At 31.9% G+C, this 22,681-nt stretch overlaps 1 protein-coding gene across 1 annotated transcript; it reads left to right on the top strand.

The window, feature by feature from the left end:
* Positions 1-20,742: 20,742 nt before the first annotated feature.
* Positions 20,743-22,359, top strand: LOC127831538 (neuropeptide Y receptor type 4-like). Its single transcript, XM_052356519.1, has 2 exons — positions 20,743-21,394; positions 21,467-22,359. The coding sequence occupies exons 1-2, from the start codon at positions 20,743-20,745 to the stop codon at positions 22,159-22,161; spliced, it is 1,347 nt and encodes a 448-aa protein (XP_052212479.1). The 3' UTR covers positions 22,162-22,359.
* The last annotated feature ends 322 nt before the right edge of the window (positions 22,360-22,681 follow it).

Below are 22,681 nucleotides of genomic sequence, written 5' to 3'. Positions count from 1 at the left end.
AAATTAATCAACTGGATGTTGTCACCTGTTACGGACACAGCAGCACATTCACAAGAACGACGCAGACACACAAAATAATTTTCATTTAAACCTTTTAGCTAACGTGTAGCATTTATTATTAACTCATTAAGAATGGATATTGTTTTCTTGTCAGATGTTGAGAATAAAATTTAATAGTTTGTGCCACTGGTATATTCTTTATAAATTCAATTATCGCAAAAGGCTAATAGTATTTTTCTGAGCCCATCCTTATCAATTTTTGCGCCAGTACGGTTATGATCTTAGTAAATATAATATCAAGAAAATTCAAATGCAAGTATATTAAATGTTAATATTTATTGTCATATTTTAATTTGTCGAACAATCGAATTATTATTCTAAAGGAAGCTGCACACTAAAGGTTAAGTAAACATCCGTTAGTGTATGCTACTGCATGTCTGATCCTTGTATTATTAAAGTATATTTAAAAAATTCACTGTCAAAAAGCTATATATTTGACAGAAAATTGTGCGAGCGTAATAGAACACCTATATTGATGCTTGTTGTGCGTTGTTTTTCTTATTTTTATTTTTTCACTGTGTACTTATTTGTGTCCGATTATCTAGAGATTACATAATAATAATACATTCATAATACAAAAATACATGAACTACGTTGGTATTGCATAGGAGACAGCTTAACTCAACCTTCTTGCACCAAGCAGACCACAGATAAGTTGATACGTTCTTGAAAGACATTGGCCGGAAACGTGCGTCGGTCAATTGGAAGTTGCTATTTTAACTAACGCCATGGAAACAAAGCTATGCCAATGGTCCTTTAACACGTAAACTAGGTTCGTTATACGCAAGTTCGACAATGAAATTAAAGACGTCAGTAAGCTGTAGTAAGTACAATATATCACGAGCGTATATATATACATGTATTTAAATGAATTCTATTTTCTTTACGATTGTCATTGAAAACAGTTATCTTTCTGTTGATGTCAATGATGAGTTTCATGGAAACGATCATTATTAAATGCGACACAGTGAATATTCTTCATCATCGAAATCCACTAAACGACACAGTATAATTACATTCTTAGCGCTCTTTTTTATTAGTTGATTTAAAAACATTCTTAGCAATGATGTATTTATGTATGTATAAAAGAAACTTTTTAACAGCATTTTAGCTGACAGTTGTTTACTATAAACTTATTTAGTGTTATGAAACGTGAAAAAAATAATCTTTTTTTATTCAATTCACTCGAAATAAATAAATTGCCTTTTGTGACTGGGCTAATGTCGAGTATAAATAGACCAGTATCAACAAGATGCTCATGTGCAGCAAATCTTTCTAATGAAGTAACTCTGTATGTAATGCGATTCAATCCATAAACCTTAAATGTTCGGAAACTTGAAAACATTTTGTTTCCTGTTTAACAATTTAGAAACTAAAAACGTTGCCCTGAGTAGAATGTCCGAATTTTAAATTTATCCTGACAATATACCTCTTGCTGTGACGTTCTCTTCTTCCTGTATACAATATTATTTGGCGAATTGTATAAATCACTTATATGATGTGTTTGTCAATGTCAGGCCGTTTTTTTTGAATATGTGTTTAAATCCTTTCAAAAGTTCGTTTTTGCTAAAATGAAATGTAATCCAATAACGAACCACCGAATACAAAGATAAGCAGTAGATTGACTTTAGTATGAACCTTATCAATATTGAACTTCAAACAGTAGATTGACTGTAGTATGAACCTTATCAATATTGATCTTCAAACAGTAGATGACTTTAGTATGAACCTTATCAATATTGAACTTCAAACAGTAGATTGACTGTAGTATGAACCTTATCAGTACAGTAGATTGACTGAAGTATGAACCTTATCAATATTGAACTTCAAATATAATGATTTGAGCTAAGTACGAATTCATTGTTGCTTCTGATATCGTTGTGTTTACCAGTTTCAATTATGGCGCTTCTGATATCGTTGTGTTTACCAGTTTCAATTATGGCGCAATACGATTGTAGACTATAAGTCAAACTGAAACGTTTGAGCAGGTGCATATTGTCGTGCATAACTTTATTTATTATATGCATACATAAAAGAAAAAGCACAAAATTGTTAAGGGTATCCATAGTATCAGATGTAACTAATTTGCACATATTGACGAATTCTTTTGTTTCTTAAATGATAAAAAACAACCTTTTAATAATGTGTATTTGCTCATTTAAAATTCATTAAAATGTAAGCGTTGAATTCAATAACTCTGAATTAATGGTAACACATGCCTATATACATAATAAAACAAATAACACGTTAATTTCTTCTTGCATTGATATGCCATGTTTAAGACTGTCATTCGATTGTGACAAATCGTCTGATGTGTCAACGGATTAACGAAAAATGGAAGAAGTCTGAAAAACAATCAACTGATCGAAAATTCAGTGTGAATAAGCGAAATTTTTGTAACTGAAAAACTAGTCAACACAAATAGCTGTTTATGGCTAAAAGGATGATGTCCGACAACAAAGTTTGCGAAATGTAGAGTATTTATGATGTTAAAACAACTTTTTGTATAACTACATAATACACATACACTCATTAAGAACTTTTGTAATCTTTCACCGAAACTTAACCGAGCTTCGAAAAATTCTTCTACCACAATTGGAATAAATGCATGAAACTATGAAACTTATTTCATGCTTTGTTTAATGACTTAACATACATAACACATTAACATTAGGTATGTATTAACATTTTTCCAATTCTAAATTATACGTATGTTTATATACTGTGCGACGACACGAGGTCCAATAATACTATTTACTATAATAATAATTCTTAGATTCATTGTGATTTTTTTATTACAACGATACAATTCTTGAGGGTCTTGTGGGATGTTTGTAATACTGATACAATTCTTTGTTTTCTTGCGAGATGTTTGCTTTGAAGCATAGACAGAAATATCACCTATGCTTTCCTCACTTACGAATGATATTTCATGAAAGTTTCTTGTTACCCTTTGCCAGTAACAATTTAATCGCCTTTGAATCGGATTTTCCTCTGAAGGCCATTTGGGATTTGATTTACTGTATTACACGCAATATCTATTACGGTCCATTTAACCATTTTGTTTCTTTTATCTCGTTCTTGTCAATGTCGTATAGTAGCAAGATAGAGATTGCCTTTTCTTGTCAGCTGGGAATGATGGATTGGCAGTAAAGAGCATTACTGCGTTGAACGCGACCCTTGTATCATTTTCTTAATTGCATGATTAACGGCTCCTGACACCATCGCTTCCATAGCTGCCCAGGTCGGTCACAGACAAGCATCGTTATGTCGGATAGAATTTGAAATCGGAAACTAAAATGCGTAATACATAAAAGTATAGATAGAATTCTGATTATAGTCTTGTTATTTCTGATGCTACTATTTCATAATAAGACGTAACAAGAAATATTGTTATGAACACCTTTTGTTGTATCTAATTGTGTTGAAACTTATCGGCTTGCCACTGTGTTTAGATGTATTTTATGCATATATGCATACAAGAAAACACCCAATTCACGTCAGTTTATTCGCGATGCATATTTCAGAAGAACATTTAATTACAAATATATCCCTTCCCGAGAATCGCGCCATTATTATTAAACTATGTTCAAACGAACTTAAACTTGTAGCTGAATCTCAAAATACTTTTTAAATAATCATTCTGTAAATAGGAAAATAAAGTCCGCACCGCTTCTAGTGAGGCAACATTATATCATTGTGATATGAATCATTCTGATTCTAATTGCGAATATTTGGTTCCGTGTTTTTTTTTAAATTTTAATATATATATTCATTTCGTACAAAATGTCTTAGTAAAACCAAGAAAATAATACATTTAAACATTAATTAACCGTATAAATAAGGATAGTTAACATCATTGATAAAACAAAATTTAATGGTTGAATTATCTTGGTTTAAGAATCCAGAAAAAAATCATTGTAGAGAATATTATCTAGAGAGGACAATGCTCTTAAATGTGAAGTTTAAAAACTAGCCTACATCAATCACAAGTCGTCTATCTTTAGATTTTAATACACGCAGGAATGTCAATAAATGAAGGTCTAAATGAAACGATGCCTGTTTATGCAGAACTTTGTGTTTCTGCCTTTTATACAATGCTTTTGTATTGTTTTTCGCTTGACAATTTTACACTGTTCTGTACGTTATGTTTTAAAAGTTCTGTCATTGTGCTACAGATTTTAACGTTAAGGTACATGACATGTCCATTGAACATTGACCCTTTGCACGTTGATCTTTGCTGTACATTATTTATGACATTTGTATGACAATCCATACATTTATCTCCTGATAATACAATGCATGCTCCATGATGTTACAAATGAGATACTACTGTTGAAGTTGTAACATTGAATAGGATTTGCATAATATGGCTTTTATTAATCTCCTTTAATGATACTTGTTGCACTAATTTGTACCCATTTTAAGTCTGGTATTATGCTATGGATTTTAAAATACAACAAGAAAATATGTCGAATTTAATTTGTCAGCGACTTTTTGACTACTAAATTGTAACCCTAATTTAACTAAAATCCAGCTTCTATTATCGCACGTTGAACTTTGCTATATATGTATTTGCTTGTTTTGACTATCGACGTTTGTCTGTGTGACTTATTTTCAATACATGCAATATCTGATAATATAATGTTTATCTTATAACCTTTAATCAGTTGCTTTAATAAATGTTGGATTCCCTAATTCATAATCATCGACTAAATTGTGGCTACCCCTTATCTGATGTCTCTTTTTTATATGCATATTTCATAATTAAAACAAGTTATACTGATTGATGCTGTTACGGAAATCAATAAGTAAATCTCCTTATCACATTCCCTAAATAATAACTTCATTTGTTTATTCGAACCTATGTTTTGTGATTTTTTTTTAACTTAATGCTAACCTGTTGTCACAATATATGGTTTATTCAATATATACAATAGACAAACTGTCCATGAGTTCACATTATCAAAACATAGTAACATTTATAAAGGCATGACATGTGATCAGTATTGAATTTCATAATTTGTTAAATAAAATACATGTATTAATACATGAAAAGGTCTAGGACACATTTTTTTTTGGATTACAACATTTAGAATCTATTTCACAATCAATGCTATAACGGTAACATCAAAACAACAAAGACGGATCTACTTTAGTAGAGAGCGAGAAGTCAAGTTTGGGTAATGCATTATATACAATTAATCATAATAATATTTATACAGGTTTCTTTGACTAAATGCTTTATGTACATATATAGCTAGGTTTCTGTTGGTACTTGTATTATCCGATTGCATTATTTCAATAAATTTTTATCATGTTTGGTCTTTTCCAGTAATATTTATTAAATACAATTTCCTAATATCATCATATAAAGAGCATTCTAGTAAAAAATGATATTCATCCTCAAGAACATTACAATGTTGACATTTTCTATCTTGAAATGGTTTGGCTTCAGGTTTGTGCCATCTGCCTGATTCTATTTCTAATCTATGGGATGAGACCCTTAATCTACAAAGATCCGATTTAAACTTATTTATGCTAACATTTTTTAAGTAAGGTTGCAATTCAAATTTACAAAACTGCCTGTAACTTATTGATATTGAGGAATCATTAAGTTCTGACATCCAATTTTGGATAAATGTGTCATTTATCTAGACGTTAGCAAAGATAAAAACACTTTTCATCACCTACACCTTGGTTCAGCCATGCATATTGAAATCCTAAGGTCTGCAACAGATTACATACAGATTTTGTCCAAAAATGTTTATTTGGTTAATTTATTAAATTCTCACACATGTGGCTATGAATACACTTTACATACTTATGATCTTCTAACTGTATAATTTTCAACCAATACAGTATTACATTTATGACTCTTTTAGTTATCAAGGATGTTCTTCCAAGTTCCCCATATACAAAATTATTTTGTGTTTGAATTTTCACGCCAAGTAGTATTTTGCAAAAATTTAGGTGAACTCTTTCAAGTGCCATTGACTCGGTTAAGCCCCATATTTCTGACCCATAATTTAAAATTGGTAAAACAAGTTAATCAAACAACTCTAATTTGGTAAGTATTGAAATTGTTGGATAATTTATTAAATATGAGTTAAGCTAAAATAAACAGCCTTTGAGGCTTGACCTGCAAGTGTTTCAAAGGTATTTGCAAAAGATCCTCCTGTAGTGAATACAATTCCTAAATATGTAAATGTTTTAACTTTTTCTAATGCTTGGTCTTTGTAAAACAATAATATATGTATCATGTATAATGTGACCTGTGAACCAAAGTAACGATTTGTTCTTTTCTATTTTGTTCTGTGTACCGTGTGACTTAGGGGTTTTAAATCTTGACAAGATTAGCTATATTTGATACTCGAGTCGTTGAGATCATTTGATTATAGTTTAACACAATGATGCAATAAGCAAAGTCAATATAAGATCCAGGTATATTTATAGTTGTATTATCATATAATAAGAAATACAATTTAATATATAATAAACATAATAATAATATATAAGCGTACAACGCTCCAGTGTTAAATAAAAAAAGATTAATTTTCCTGACATGGTGATCTCATTGTGAAATCGATTATTATGATCGACTTGGGCCCCTCTGTATTGAATGTTGAGATATTTGTCCTAAATTTGGAAAATAAGTGCAGTATTATTATTTGCGTGCATCATATTAAATAATTGCAAGAAATCTTGATCAAAAGTGAAATAAGCCAGCTATGGCGACAAATGTCACAAAGCTTTAATGTTATAAAAATAATGGTTCAAATAGAACATAATATTATTATATTTTTTGTTTTGATGTTTCTTACGTTATTATTCTGGTGTTCACGTGTTCCTGATTTCTTTTTCTTTTTTTATCAAAAGGATATCAAATACTATTGAAATACTTTAACTGCTTTCATTTATCAATAACTAGAATGATTTACTCGTTTTGCATACACTACGTGCACTGATGTTCAGTAATCAAGCAAAGAGACATTAACCCGAGTCAGATCAATCGTAGATATTGTTTTAATTAATGTCATAAATATTTGAACAGACATTAAGTGTGACGATACAAATATACCTCTAATACAAGCGTTGACGTCTTACACAGGTTTTGATGAGGACATACTTGGACTTGAAACATAAAAAATAGGCATTCAACCATACGTTGTTTGACATTATGCGTACATAGGCAGTTGAAAAAATAGTGGCTATTAAACGGTAATCAGTGAGACATGTTCACCGGATAGACTGTGGATATATCGGTAGTCGTGCAGGTAAAGTCAAGTCGAAAATACACATTGTATTTACTTTTGTTATTTGTATATATCAAGGAAGTGCAAAACACTCTTAAACTTTATCCAAAATGTATGCAAGTTTATCATCACAGATTAAGAGCCACGGTGTATAGCCATATCGGCCCCTCTCTCGGATGAAAGGCTATATCGGTATCCATTTCGGATACGGTTCTGGTAATTTTCGGATTAAAACTTTTTTTATGATGCAGGGTGGTCAAATTAAAACTGCTTTTGACCTTAAAGAAAAAGAAATACGTCAAAAGTAAGTATTGCACGGAACATAACTATCGTTGACTTATGTTTGTATATACCTCGTTTTGATTTTCCATAACTGGACTTTAGATATAAACCACACAGTTTCACGTTGCACTATTGATAATCACATCGTTGTGTTGTTAATATGAATTTCCATTCGCAACAGTACACTTAGGCCTAAAATGTATATCAGAGGCAAATCAGCTGTAACAATCTTTTATTTTCAACCTATATTGCTAAAAAGAACGTATATGAAATTGTCAGACAATTGTCATTTTTTGGTTTGCACGAAGCACGGGTATCCCTCTCTTTTATGGGATATTAGCGCTTCGACAACCTCTCGGATTCTCAGATAAATTATGCATTTGCATGGACCATGCATTTGATTTGCCAGAAAAAAAGACTCAAAAAGAAGAGGAAGTAGAAAAGGGCGTACCGACGGCAATTTAATGTTTGAATTTAGAAATTAATAAATGCATACAATAATTTATTAAACGATCCCTAAAACACAAACCTCGCTTTAAAAGATTCCCTAGTCATTGAGGAAAGCGTTATATTTAATTGTTTCTTAAAGATTACATTAAAATAGTATTATTTCTTGTAATTAAATTCGCAAAAATTGGAATATTTGTTGTTATGCATGCCTTTTTAAAAGTGGATATACCGTCATACCGTCGATATTCCCCTTTAAAATGTTAATTATATTTGATTCTTTGCTTATAAAAACAATCTATAAGTATGGTGTCCTGATTCATGCAAAATCAATAATTGATATATTAATTATTTCACAAAAGTAGTAATATATACGTCAATAAAATCTGGTTGAAGATGCACTGTACGTAATGCAGTTTATTGGTTATGCAATACGCAACACATCCAACGCATCATATTAGTATCTTAAGCGAAAATTCATTTTCTGAAAAGTATTATCAAGCAAATTCCACAAATAACCATGCCCGCCGAATATCATTGATTGTGAAAAAGATTGTCATTTACTTAGAGCTGTCAAGCAGACGAAACTCGCGTGCATATCACAGGACTTTGGTAATGATATGCATAAAACAAAACTGAAAAACAAATCTCAAGTTCTATCAATTAAATGTCTATAGCTCTGAAATGTCCGAGTCATCCAGGCACAACTTGAATAAAATCAACCGAAGTAAGATAATACACTTTAATTTTCAAAATTTCTTCAACAGCTTCATACAGAGATAACTACTCAGCTCTAACGACTTAAGGGGCCAGAACTCAAGAGGTGATCCCTACAAAAATTGGTAGCGCACTTCGTCAATATGATATTATACATTAGGTTAAAACTTAGGACGAGATTTAATGGAAAACATTTCGGGAGTGGCATATTCCTGAATTTCAATTAGTTCATGGGCTTTAACTCTGGAATAGCCTAGCCGAACTCTTCGAAACATCAACATGCACTACAGCAGAATGATAAAACAAGTTTATAAGTTTCATGAAATTGGATGCGATAAATATAGGCTGAAAAGAGCTTCGGACAAACTCCATAATTTCAATTAATTAAGGGGATATAACTCTGAAGTTACACACTCGATCCCGTCTTATTGTGCAATAAGTCACAACACTTTTTCTATTTCTTACCTGTAATATAACTTACGGAAAAAAATGATTGTTATTAATTATACAAAGAAGAATTGTAAAGAACTGATAAGAAATAACATAATTAATACATAATAGCTAGAGAGTGGAAAGAATTAATATTTTGACAATGTCAAGGGTTCTGTTTTCGTTTTAAACCAAAACTACCCTTATATTACACAATTTATGTAATCAAAGCGATATAATATATACGTCAATAAGTAAAATAAAATTGTTATAACCTTTCGTGTGATTTAGTGTTATTGTAAATACAGAACTCTTTTTGGACAAGATGTCAGAACAAGATATAAACTTAAAAATTGGTTATTTGTTTATAAACTGAAAACCCCTAAAACAACAACATATGGTCTCGCCACACTTTCAAGTTATGAGGTAAACATTTATTGAGCCTTCCCGCTATTCAATAAAGCTATTGTTTAATTAAACTCTATTTAAAACAGATTTATTTGATGATTTCGAAACCTGTTTCAAATAATTTAAGGCACTATTTCTGTAAATAGATTAGAGGCATACACTTTCAAATGTCAACCCTTGGTGTAAGAGAGAGCCCATATATATTCCAATGCCGTTAGCATAGCATTGCTCGTGATTGCTTTTCGAAAACGCTTTGATGCAATGAATTTCGATAACAAAATGAACGAGTTTTAAGGATTCGTTTACCGTTAAAAGCGGCCTTTTTACTTAAGATGTAGGATATCAATACGTGTTCTTGATACTTCATTTAATTAGCTTTTAAGTCAAATTACCATATAGCACCGTCGAGAAACAACATTTTATTGTCAAATTTAGCAACATGTTATCTTTATAATTCCTCTGATCTTCACTAAAAATAGTTTACGAAAATTGCGTTATGTATTATATCACAGCTACTTCAGCCGAAATTAAAACATATGAACCCACAGTTCCGCAGAGGACGCATGGTCTTTTTTGAGTGTCCAGAAATCATTGAAAAAAAAAACGAAAACAGAAGGTAGGGTGGTAATAAAATGATATTCTATCGAACGAAGTATATATTTTACATCTAATTGCAGTTTACCGCATCAAAATGGAGACTATATTAACTTCAAAATAGTAAAAAGCGTTTGACCATGTCGTGAAAGAAGTGACTTTCATGACGCGAACAATCGTATTTTTGCAGATTTATATACCTTTAAATGAAAGATTTTTTTTTGTTAAACGGTATTTTATGGTAAAAGAATCAATTTAAATACCTTATGGCATGCTTTATTAAATATAACTGTGATTTTTACATTTAAACGTGTTAGCAAGTATGCACCGCTCAACACTGACATTATCTTGTTTCGTTCAGAAGGAAGAGACGTCCAAATTGATCATCATCATCAGGTGGTAAACCCAGGACTGCAATTAATCTGCTTATTACATTTTTCTCACAAGTACGAATGGTGTCGAGAGCGGCACGACTTTTTGTAAACACTTTTTCAAAGACATGCTAAATATTTCACGACTGGTGAACTTTTAAATAGACGAAATATTGGTTCAGAAATTCGATGGAGTGCTTCGCAAGTGGCAATCATTTTGCAGTGTGTTATAATACAATATTTTGTCACCCGATTACCTGATATTGCTCTTTCCGCCATGTTTCTTTTCGTCAGAAGGATACGGAGCTTTTGTCACAAGTATAAAATTTCGAAGCTGAGCGGAATAGTTGTGGTTATTGCCCTATCACCGTGAAAATTCTACCCATAACTGTCAATGACAAGCATCCTTTATACACTTTAAACGACAACATCGTATTCTTGAAAATGTGTGAAACCTTTAAATGTTTTGAACATGAAATTGTGTGTCACTATAAGATTATATGTTCGATACCTCGTCTTTTAAGAGTAAGATTTGGCTGTATTATGTAAATCAGATCTCACTTTTTATATATTTTTATTAAAAAACAATAACATACAGATTGATGTAAGATTTATGTAAGGTTTTTATTCAATTGTGTTTTCAAAGCTAAACGTATTCAATTTATTTACTTGAACCTGTGCCTTCCAGCCTTATGATAAAATACATAGATACATGGAGAATGCTTGTGTATTTATAGGAACTAACTGAGACTGAAAATATTTATGTTAATTATTACTTAAAACCTCATTTATTGATTAATCATCTATTTAATGGCATAAAATCGTTTGAAATACATTGATTTCTTATGCAGATAGCTCGGGAGTGAGAATCTGGGTAATTTATTGAAATAAATCTACTTATGTAAAAATAAGGTTTGTTTGAAGGATTAAAATAACATATTTTCCAGAAGTGTGATGGCAAAAGGATGGGATTACAGTTGTATGCCGTTTAAATTAGCAGCATTAACCATTGATTATTTTCAGGGATTAAATTATCTATAAGTATTTTGAAATAATATGATTATAATAGTATGTTTCACCTACGTGACTCTGAATAAGACACTGCGGCGAAGTAGTCAATTTACGCTATCAGATGTCTTAATGAGGCTATTAACCAGGAAATGCGATATATTGACCTGCAAACGCCTTACTGTTACTGACCGCGTATTCCTAAAACATCGACCGATCATGGGTAAATTGAGAATATAACATTATGGTGGTAAAATAAAAACGCAAGAACTTACAAACAGTCGGGCTGCCACACAAGCATATTATAATAGACTAAACTTGTTTTAAAGTTTAGTTGTTGACAGAATTTTTGTTTCAGCTAGTTATAAATATATATTTGTTTTTTATGTTACTAAATATACTTCATAAATATAATATGTTTTTATTTTTTTTTGTGTTTCTACGTATGTCATCTAAATGCATAGATTTAGAACTTGAAAAGAAACAATGAAAACAGAGCTTTTCATAATGTGATTAATGCCTGTGGGAAAAGGCTTACGCACGTTATATGATTGATACTTCAGTGAGACACTGTATGTACGTGCATGCAAAGTCTGATTTCCTAGATGTGTCTCAGATGTGATATTCGTGCAAAAAAAACGACGACTTCTCTTGATTGATAGATAGATAGTTTTAAAAGTGAAATCAACCAATTTTTTTTTTGAATGATTGCATTTTTAGCTTTATTTTTCAATATTGATAGACTATAATACATTATGGTATTTATTTTTGTGTCTGTACTGCAGCTCAAATGCCAATGTGTTTATTTGAAGGCTGTCATGAAAAGGGTCAAACCACATGAGGTACAACACTAGTCAATGAAACAGATGGATTACATCAGGTATGCATTTGCAATGAAAATATTATGTTTTTACTTAGGTTATCACGGAAATATTACATAACTGATTAATTTACAAACATTTATATTTGCAGCGTCATTTATAAAAAAAATGAACAAGATGCTGATTACTGGAAGTAACACTTTATATCAATCAGGTAAGTTGCAAATACCAATGCAAATACCAATGACATGATATACTGCTTATGTTTTATTATAAAAACATATCAATATGACATTATATACTGCTTATGTTTTATTATAAAAACATATAATTATGTTAATCAAGTGAAACCCAAGAGAACATGATCTTATTATGCATATCAAGCTTATATTACATTAATTGAGGTTTACAAAAGATTCGTAATAAAGCGTCATAATGCAATCCTTAACAATAATTAAAATTCACACCGCGTCGATATGTTTACGCTTTAATTAAATGAAATAAGATGTTCACTTGTTTTGTCACATTCACCGTGATGCGTCCGTGTTATCATTTGTCTTTTGTGCGGGTACACGCACGAAATAATTTTCAATTTTCATTTAAAAGCCCAACAGCAGTTTGCGTGATTCTTAACATAAGTAAAAATTGTTTATGAATCAGAAATGTCTAGCGACAAATAGTGAAATCCTAGAAGAAGTAATTTAAAAGAAACACCATATGTGTATCGATTTATGAAGACAAGATTGTCGCTCGAGGAATATCTTGTTGCTTCACTTACCAGGAGGCGATCACAGTTGACGATGCAACGCGTGCTCCTATAAGAAACCATTTTCATATTGGAAAGCTCGGAGAGTTTCTGCTGTTTATCGTAAGAGACGCACTTTCCCGTTGGCTGGGAAGTCAAGCCGTATATTCAGAGCATTGCCGTTCATGTGATGTGACAGTTCCGTGAAAGCGGCGTTTGTTTTAATGGTGTTCTGCTGTGTGTTCGGGGATTTGGTTTAAATTCTTCTAGGCTCGTCATTATGATTGACAAACTTGTTGGCATCATTTACGAGTTACTTCACAGGTAGGTGATTAGATTGTGATGACAGACACGGAGGTATATTGTATAGATGCAATAAAAAAATATATCAAATAAGCGATAAAAATTGCAACATTTTGATGCAATTCTTTTGTGATTTAATAATAATTATATTATTGTGTTTATTATTTAATTAATATTTTATTGTGTACATTGTTGTTCGTGTTTTCGTTTTTATTGTTATAATTATGTTATAACTAAAAAGACTTCTATTGATTGAAGTAAATAAAAAGTGTTGTTGTAAGGAAATAAATCGCACAGCATGACAAACTGTGTCGAACGAGTTTCACTTACAATCTAAAATAAAGAAGACACGTTAAACAACTTTTTAAAATTCTCTTTTCAAAGCAAGAAATGGGCAAATATATTATGGATTTATTCTTAAAGTTTATTGTGCTCTTTAAAGATGAGAATGTGCAGCACAGTGAACGCAATACTTTAACAAATATTAGTAAGTTTTGTTTGGCTCAATCATAACATTAAATAATAACATAGGTGACGTACACGTTCCGATCACAATAATTTACTCTTTACTCTTTCCTCTTTCTTCTTCGTAAACAAACTCTAAGATCATGATCATTTTAATATTTTTTTTCTAAACTTTGCTTGCAATTTAAGCCTCTTTGGTATCTACATTTAATAACGATGTCTAGATGACATGTAGACATGAAAAAAACATCAATTCTCATAATGAGTAACGGAATGAATAAAAGAGGTTGATGCTTTAATTAAATGTTATAATGCTGCAATTTTTAATCCCAAATTAATGTTATACACATTACACAATCAACCGGAATGAAACAGATATGCCCTTCAGGGCGTACGGAATGTTCTATTAAAGCATGGTTTGATGTTTATATTCGAATTAATCGTTCATCAATATAATGTGAACATAAACCTTTTACTCTATTTATTTAGACAGATGTCAGACTGAACTTAAAATATAAAGATGCACACACCCTGTTTGAAGTTACAGTAAAATTAGTAATAAACGCATACAACGATATTAACATACAAACATGGTGTGCTAGGTTTAAATAACTTGTTTTTTAGATTCAACGCTTAGTTTAAGGTATGCAGTCGTTTTGTTTCCTTTTTTAAAATTATTTTTTTCATTTTTGCAATACGACACACTTCAAATGTGTTTGACATACTTTTTTTTTTACATATCCTGAAGAAATAGTATTTATTTTTTCAACTTCAGTTATACAACACAACATAATTTGAGCAACTTGAGACTGCCGTTAAAGCAAGTCATCAAGTGTTCACTTTTGCACAAAATGAAATATGATATTTTTGGAAATGAGATTTAATAGGTTAAAATTGGTTGTAGGATTCAATGTTTGCTTTATATACTGGTTGAGCTTATTTAATCATTATATATATATTAAAATACATGTTTTGTTTATTTTGTTTTCTAATTTAAAGAAACTCGTAGAAATCAAACGATTATTATAATATATTAAATCATAACAGGTTGTCATATTGTCTGCAATACAAGTGTTTTGGAATAATACTAGCCTATTTTAAATCAGACGTTGCTCTAATGATTAAACTCTAAATGAACACGAAAACAACAAAAGCGTACATTTGTTACTGACAGGTGAAAAACATACTAAAGTATACTTTAGCTTTTGTTATCTGTGTATGGTTTAAGAGAATTATGAAACAACAAATATTAATTATCATACGCATTGTTATCAATATTTGTTAACAAATTGTCTTCCTTATTTAACTAAAGAAATAATCTTCTCCTGGGATACCCGCAACCGTAAAAGAATCCTTTCTACAAATTATTGTTTTCTTCTTTAAAGTAATGCAAACTGTGATGCAACTGGACATCTGTATTCCCTATGCAAATATTGAAAATGCATTTTTGACTGCATCAGCCTTTTCCTGGATACACATTGTGAAAATTATGAAACTATGTATTTTGTGTTATTGATATAAATCTTTGCGTAGCTACATTTTGAATACTTAATAGAGCACGACTTAGAAATAATTTCAGACTGAAATTGTGGTGTAAATTTGAACACATAGGGTCGTTGGCTTATTTTTGTACAGTGCTTTTTATTCTCTAACATAATCTGAAAGTCAGGAAATGTTTTTTTAATCACCCATGGCACTAAGAGAGATAAAAGTGAGCAGATTAAAGCCGTGAAATTAATTGACGTTCAGCCAGCTCTGGTGGTTTCGCATGCTGGTTAAATATTGACGCTTGGAGTTAATATCTAATAATGAAATCTCATTACATCACGACTGAAGTATCTAAGCCGCATTTAATGGAATCTGTGTGAGAGACTATCCGCTGTAATCTAAGTTGACAACATATGATCAGCGACAGCTTTTTGGGCAAAATGAAACGGGAATTTGTATCTGCGCATGATTTCAGATTTGTACATACGCTTTCTACAACAGTGTCTGTTTCACACAAGTGATCGCAGGACCTCGCAGGGCGCTATTAAATTTATGTACAAGTCTTTAAAACATCACAGGGATATCAGTTGAATGCCCTTGGTAGTTCCTTGTTGCAAATATACATACGACCAGAACATTTTAAGCTTCTTAACCGTAATGGAGGTGACGCTAGCTTTTCCTACTTGAAGTCGCCCGTTTTCTCTGTATAAAAGCCACAGGAAATGCTAAGTTAAATGTTTAATCTGTCTTAAATACTCCAGGACATCTTTAAGAGAATCTTATTAATGCCTGATTGACAAGTTCATTCCGAGGTCAAACATCTCCAAACCTCTATTAGAACGCCATCCAATCACTGGTGGTTATAAGGAAACTGTCGAAAATAATATTGAGGTCAGATTTATTCAATGATACAGATTTAACGACGATGATAAACGATTTATATCAATATTCCGCCTATGAAGATTTAAATAAAGAGTTGCACAGTTATTTTATTTATATTATCTGGAAATATTGATCCATTTGGTTAAATGAAACAGGAAAAAAGGACATTACGAATCATACATAATTCTGAAAGATATGAATGTTTTCATTATTAAAGACCGATATCCTGATATGCGACATGCCCACGTAAAAAGGGAATGTAATATGCTTTCAATAGTAAGTTTCTGACTGTTTCTATAAGGAATTGTTCGTTGCATTATCGCATAATGCATTTGGTATTCAAAGAATACGTTTCAGAATAATACATAACTCGTGTGTCTTTAAGAAGAATTCTAAACTGCAGCGTGATGCTGGGTTCTGGATTCTTGTCCAGTCTAAAGCTCTAATAAATATCAACCAAAATGCATAACGTAAGCTTTTGTTGAATTTAAATTATCAATAATTTTGTTTTGAAGTTCGATTGCGATTGATAGAAGTAAATGTTTATTTATAAGTCTGTAATTTTCTGATTAATTGTGAGGTAAGTGTGAGGTCTGTCTTATGAAAATTACTATATAAGGTTAACAAACATTCCTCAACTGCTATTTTTGTCAAAATTCACAATTTAAATGATAATAACACGAACAAAATGTTTCAATGCTGCGTATATTTATCAGCTTTAATTCGTTAGGGACAACCAAATGTATATAAAACAAGAACAATATTTCCAAATAAATACAATAAAATAAAAGTATTTATTTATGAAAGTGAAAACAACATTTATCTGTTTAATTATACAATTCATAAAATTGTTTACATTTGAGTACATATCATACAAATCTAATAAATTAACAAAAATCAAAAGTACTAAAACTGATATAACCCATTCATTTTGGATGCGTTTCCTTACAGAACTAAGAATAATGATTCATACTAACCCAACTTGTTCTTGGGTTATACAAACCAACAGAGAAAAATTGGTCAACGAGGGTCTTTTAATTACAATTGCAGTTAATATTAATATAGTAAAATAAAATAAATATCACATCAAACAATATACATAGTGAAGTTCAATAGCGTTAATCACAATTGAAAAATGCACATTTGGTTTGATAAGAAAATATTGATTACAACTTACACTGTAGATTAGATCGATGACACTGTTCTTAGCTTGAAAATGATATGTCCGATTAAAGGAAATATGAAAATAGAGAACCTTTTTATTTCAAATGTTATACATTCCGCAATTATAATTGCACAAATATATGTCAGATAATATTTTCCTGACCCAAACACAATGGTACAATTTCGTTGTAATCTTACATTTAAGGAACACTCACCTGGACGTTGTTTACAACGTCCTAAATAGTTAATGCACACCTCAGACCCAATCTGCACATACATTTGATAATTGCGTCCTTTATTTAATTTTTTATGCACGCTTTCCTTTCCATTCCTTCGTTATATAAACTTATATAAATGGAAACTGTTTGCACTACATTATTCCACTTGCTTTGTATTAGCACTGATGCATGCGACTACTTGAGCCTTTAATACAGATGTGTTCATGACTGCATTAGATTATATTATAACACGAGGCATTGCTGTCTGTATAGAAGGCTTAGTAAACCTTTAAATGTGTTCAATGCCATGTGTTTGAGCAGATAACTAATATATTTGGCTTATTTTAGTTGGGATGCATGCGTCATTCGGATATATAAATATGAACATAATAATGGACGCGTTTGTGCGCTATACAAAATAAGAAATGTTGCAAAGAGGTACGCTTGTGGAAAATGTACAAGTATCTCATGTTTATTTAGACGTTTTGGAATTATGGTTCGGGTATATTATGATATAACTAGCTATATATAAATGTTGAGTATGTTCTACTTGATACTGGAGGGTAAAATTAAAATTCGAGTAAAATGATCAACTTGGAAATGTAAAATTGCGAAGTATTTAAACCGTGATAAATAATTAAAACTATTCATAGTTCTTGCCCACAGAACTATATTTTCCCTTTAAAATACGTTGCACAATTTAACTTTCTAGTAATATTCGGAAATTATGAAAATCCTCCTCTGGATGACGGATGATTTATTGCCACTTCCGCGCAATATTTTTCCGAGACATTTCTATCTGGCAGATTTTTGATAGCCATTGACCAATCTCTCAAGAATTGTGCAATAATCACTGAAGTGGGGCAACTATAAGATTAGGATTCCTACCTTAAAAGATATACAGTCTAAAAAGGGCGATCTTAACTAGTGATAGTTAAGTATTTTTTAGTAAGCAATTATCAAAAATGTGTATTTATTTACAATTTTTAGTATATCAGCTGTATATTACGTGTTGTCAGAAAATCATTCAATAACTTGGCATAAAAGATTCATCGAAGCAACACTTATTATTGTTTGATACCTTAAATTTCAACATATTTTAATATGAAATTCAATATCACAACGTTTCAGTGAATTGATACACGAAAGAACGTTCCATTTTGTTGAAATTTTCGTTTGGTCAAATGTCATTCCGTTAATATTCTAGATTTTAGAACACGGTTACATTCAAAGTCATGAAAACGAATCTATAGCAGCAAACGAACCTGCAATAAATACTCTAGACTTGAAGTTGCCAGTCCAATTAATGCAGAGAAAAATATTACCTTCATTGTTAATATTAAATCCATAAAACGTTTAACGTCGCCATTAGAAGCGTATTGGACAGCTTGAAAGCGTATTACATCTAATTTATCTGGACTGATAATAGTGCATACGTAGCCTCATGAGGGGAATATATGCTTCATGTCGCTTTATGTCATGAAATTTAGGCGTTCCCTCGAGACTTCGCTGACAGTTCCAAGTAGAGGATAATAAGCAGTAGGATACAAGTACCGTGATTACAAAATAAGCTCCAGATAGCCAAGGTTCTGAGAGCTTCATATGGATAAGACTGCTTCCAATTATGCTTAACCGCAGTTGTGCATAGAGTAACGAGCAGAAGAGCGGAATCTTGTTATATTTATGTGGCGTACACACAAATACAAACTTTACATAATTCTCACTTTAAATCTTTGAAAGTGCTTCATTTCGCATTAAATTACGATCTCATTCGTTATGAACGGTTAAGTTTCATACACAAAGGTACCAATAATATTACTGGTCCACTTTTAACCACTAATTTTATGAACATTTTTCCTATATAATGTTTGGATCAATCGACAGTAAGTGCTTTTTTTAAATATAACATACATTTTTCTTTGTGTATACTAGTTAAACTGGAAAAATGTGGCACCGAATGATTTTTTTCGGATAATATTATATGTTCATTTGAATATAACTGATATCAGTCTAAACAGCTCGCGACTATTTGGAGTACGGTTTAATATTTGGAGTACGGTTTAATATTTGGATTACGGTTTAATATTTGGAGTACGGTTTAATATTTGGAGCACGGTATATGGGTTGCATCCATATTATCATGATCGTCTTATAACACTTCTACCCGCCCACAATTTCAGTTTGACGGCGATTTCGTGAATGTTTTTTTTTCTTGATGCTTTTGAATGACGAAAATATTTAATTGAATGACGACGATAGTTAATTGGTCGTGAACTCTGTTAACCAGTTGATGCCTCGCGATCGGAAACCTTCCCTTAGATATCCAATAACATGGTGGGAATGCTTTAATCCTTCATCTATAGGGCACCCTTCTGTGTTAAAATAATTAGATACAGTGAATCAATCTCATTTTGTTTAGAGAGAGCAAAATATTAATTCAGAATGAAAAACGAAAAGAGCAAAACAACACCAATATAGACAAATTATTTGTTTTAAGAAAAATATATGGCATAGTATGACGTTAAAAACATAGCAATAACAAAGACATGAATTAAACTGCAGAAGATTACTTAATATTTAACTGTCTCGAGAAAAATATATTGCTACTGTTGTCTTGGAAAAGTAATCAAAATATCGTTCGTTTTGTTTTGTGTTTGTTGATGTAGTATACATGAAATGAAATGTGTTTATGGGATAAGTTTTGACATGTTGTTGCTGTTTAAAAAGTGTGTAGGCCTCTTTACTAGTTTAAGCTAGTATATACGATATTTATTCCTAATCACATAAAATGTAAATAAATAAAACAATGAATAATGAAAATTTAGAATAAATAGTACCTGGACATTAACGGAACAATACTTTAATATAATGACTGATACTTTTCGTTTGTATATTATGAAAGAAATAATATTGCATAAGGTCCTTTTTGTTGTTGATTGTATATTTACAAAACACAGTGTTCTATATAGTTGAGAACAGCAATTGCCTTTTTTGAAATTACACATGCATATATATGCTAAATATAACAACCTCTGGAAATGGACATGTTTCAGATAACCAACCATGTGGGAGCATTAATTGACGATGGACAGTCCCCGTAACAGGACATACCTCCAACAGGTTGAGCGCCTTTGGAAGGTCTGGAATGTCACAGAGCCGCCTCTTGACGTAGCGACGTTAATTCCGTCGCTTGCAGCTGACCGTACAGCCGGGGGCGACTACACAGGAACCATCATCACCACAATCCTGTGTCTGTTTAGTGTCGTAGGTACGCTCGGCAACGGACTTGTTCTTTATGTATTCACGCGCACCACCGGCAAACTGACGTCAACTATATTTATTTTGGCTCTTGCGGGTACAGACTTTGTCACGTGTCTCGCCATAATTCCCCTCACAGTCATAGCAATCCATGTACAATATGAGCTCATGTATGACGGCGTGTGCAAGTTGTACCAGTTTCTGATCACGTGCACAGTGCCATTGTCGGCGTTCATTATGGTTGCAATAGCTGTTGACAGGTACATTTGCATCTGCCATCCATTTTCGCACGTGATGACGGTCTTGCGGGCGAAAGTTATAGTAGGTGTTCTTGCGTGCTTTGCCGTCATTCTAGGATTAATAACCGCCCTCGGCCAAGGCGTCTACCAAGTCGTGAATAGGAATGAAACACGAGATCTACCATATAACGAGTCAATCTCAAGCAACATTGATTTTGGATCCAATGAAAACTACACACGCGACCACGTTGTTGGAGGTAAAAGTACCGTAGGCGCCCCGTATAATGTTGTCAATTATCAGACAGTGACAGAAGTTGTATATAATGGAACATGCGACGCAAATGCGGTTATTGTTTCGCGCAGCTTTACAAAAGTTTACCAAAAAATATATTCTTCGTTTTATCTGTGTTCTTTGATAATTGTGCTGATACTCTACTGCTTAATATATAGTTCGGTTACCCGACAGAGGGCCAAGCGAAGAGCACAAAAGAAAGAGAGCAGGGTTAAGCAGGTTAACATGCAGTGTCAAACAGACGAAAGTACGATGCCTCTATCACATACACCATTGCGCAAAACAAAGAAGGACACGGTGAACAATTTACACGTAGAGATGGAAGGACAGACAGTCAGCACAACACTGACAATATCAAATAACCATGAACATGGACGTACCGAAATGTTGGAAACGAAACCAATTTGTACTACGGTTGTTAGAAGGTCTAACGATGTGGAGAGACAAAAAGAGAAGAAAGACCATAACAGACTGGCGAACATTAAAACTGCGATCATGTTGTTTATTGTGACGATTGTGTTTATTATCGCTTTTCTACCAGCCTGGTTGATGGCCCACGAATGGTTGGCATTCGACACTATTGTTTTCTATATGTACTTTGTGTACAACGTGGCAAACCCAGTCATCTACGCGTTCATGAATCAGATGTTTCGCGATAACTTATGCACGATTATCAGTAGCTGTCGCATGTATTATAGGAGTCGTGAAAACTAATACATGCATTTTAAACCTACCGCCAAATTCGTAATGATTTATAAATTCCCAGTCTATACTCACAAACAATTTCCTCTCAACCAAGATAGAGTGCCCCGCGCCCTAAACATGTCTTAAACTCAACTGATGTAATAAGATGTATTTTTTAAGCGTGTTATTCATTGTCGGCCTTACACACTTGCATTGAATCTATTCTTAATGCCGTGGACTTGTATTTATATACTATATATATATATATATATATATATATATATATATATATACATATATATATATGTGTGTGTGTGTATGTATGTATTTTTAATTCTATTCAATAATGCAAATATACACTGCTGCTGCTGGCTAGTGATACGTAATCAGTATTCTATTTTGGATAAATAATTCAGTAAACATTTCCGTGGAACATGTTAGTAACGTAGTCATCAGGCTTGTGGTGTATATAAATCTTTATGTGCGATTCACTGTTCACATGTGATTATTGTAGTATACTTTATTTGCTTCTATATAATTTTTTTTAATA

The sequence above is a fragment of the Dreissena polymorpha genome, chromosome 5 (genome assembly GCF_020536995.1).
Source record: "Dreissena polymorpha isolate Duluth1 chromosome 5, UMN_Dpol_1.0, whole genome shotgun sequence".
NCBI lineage: Eukaryota > Metazoa > Mollusca > Bivalvia > Myida > Dreissenidae > Dreissena > Dreissena polymorpha.
The sequence above is the reverse complement of the archived record's forward strand: the minus strand, read 5'-3'. Positions and strand labels throughout refer to the sequence as shown.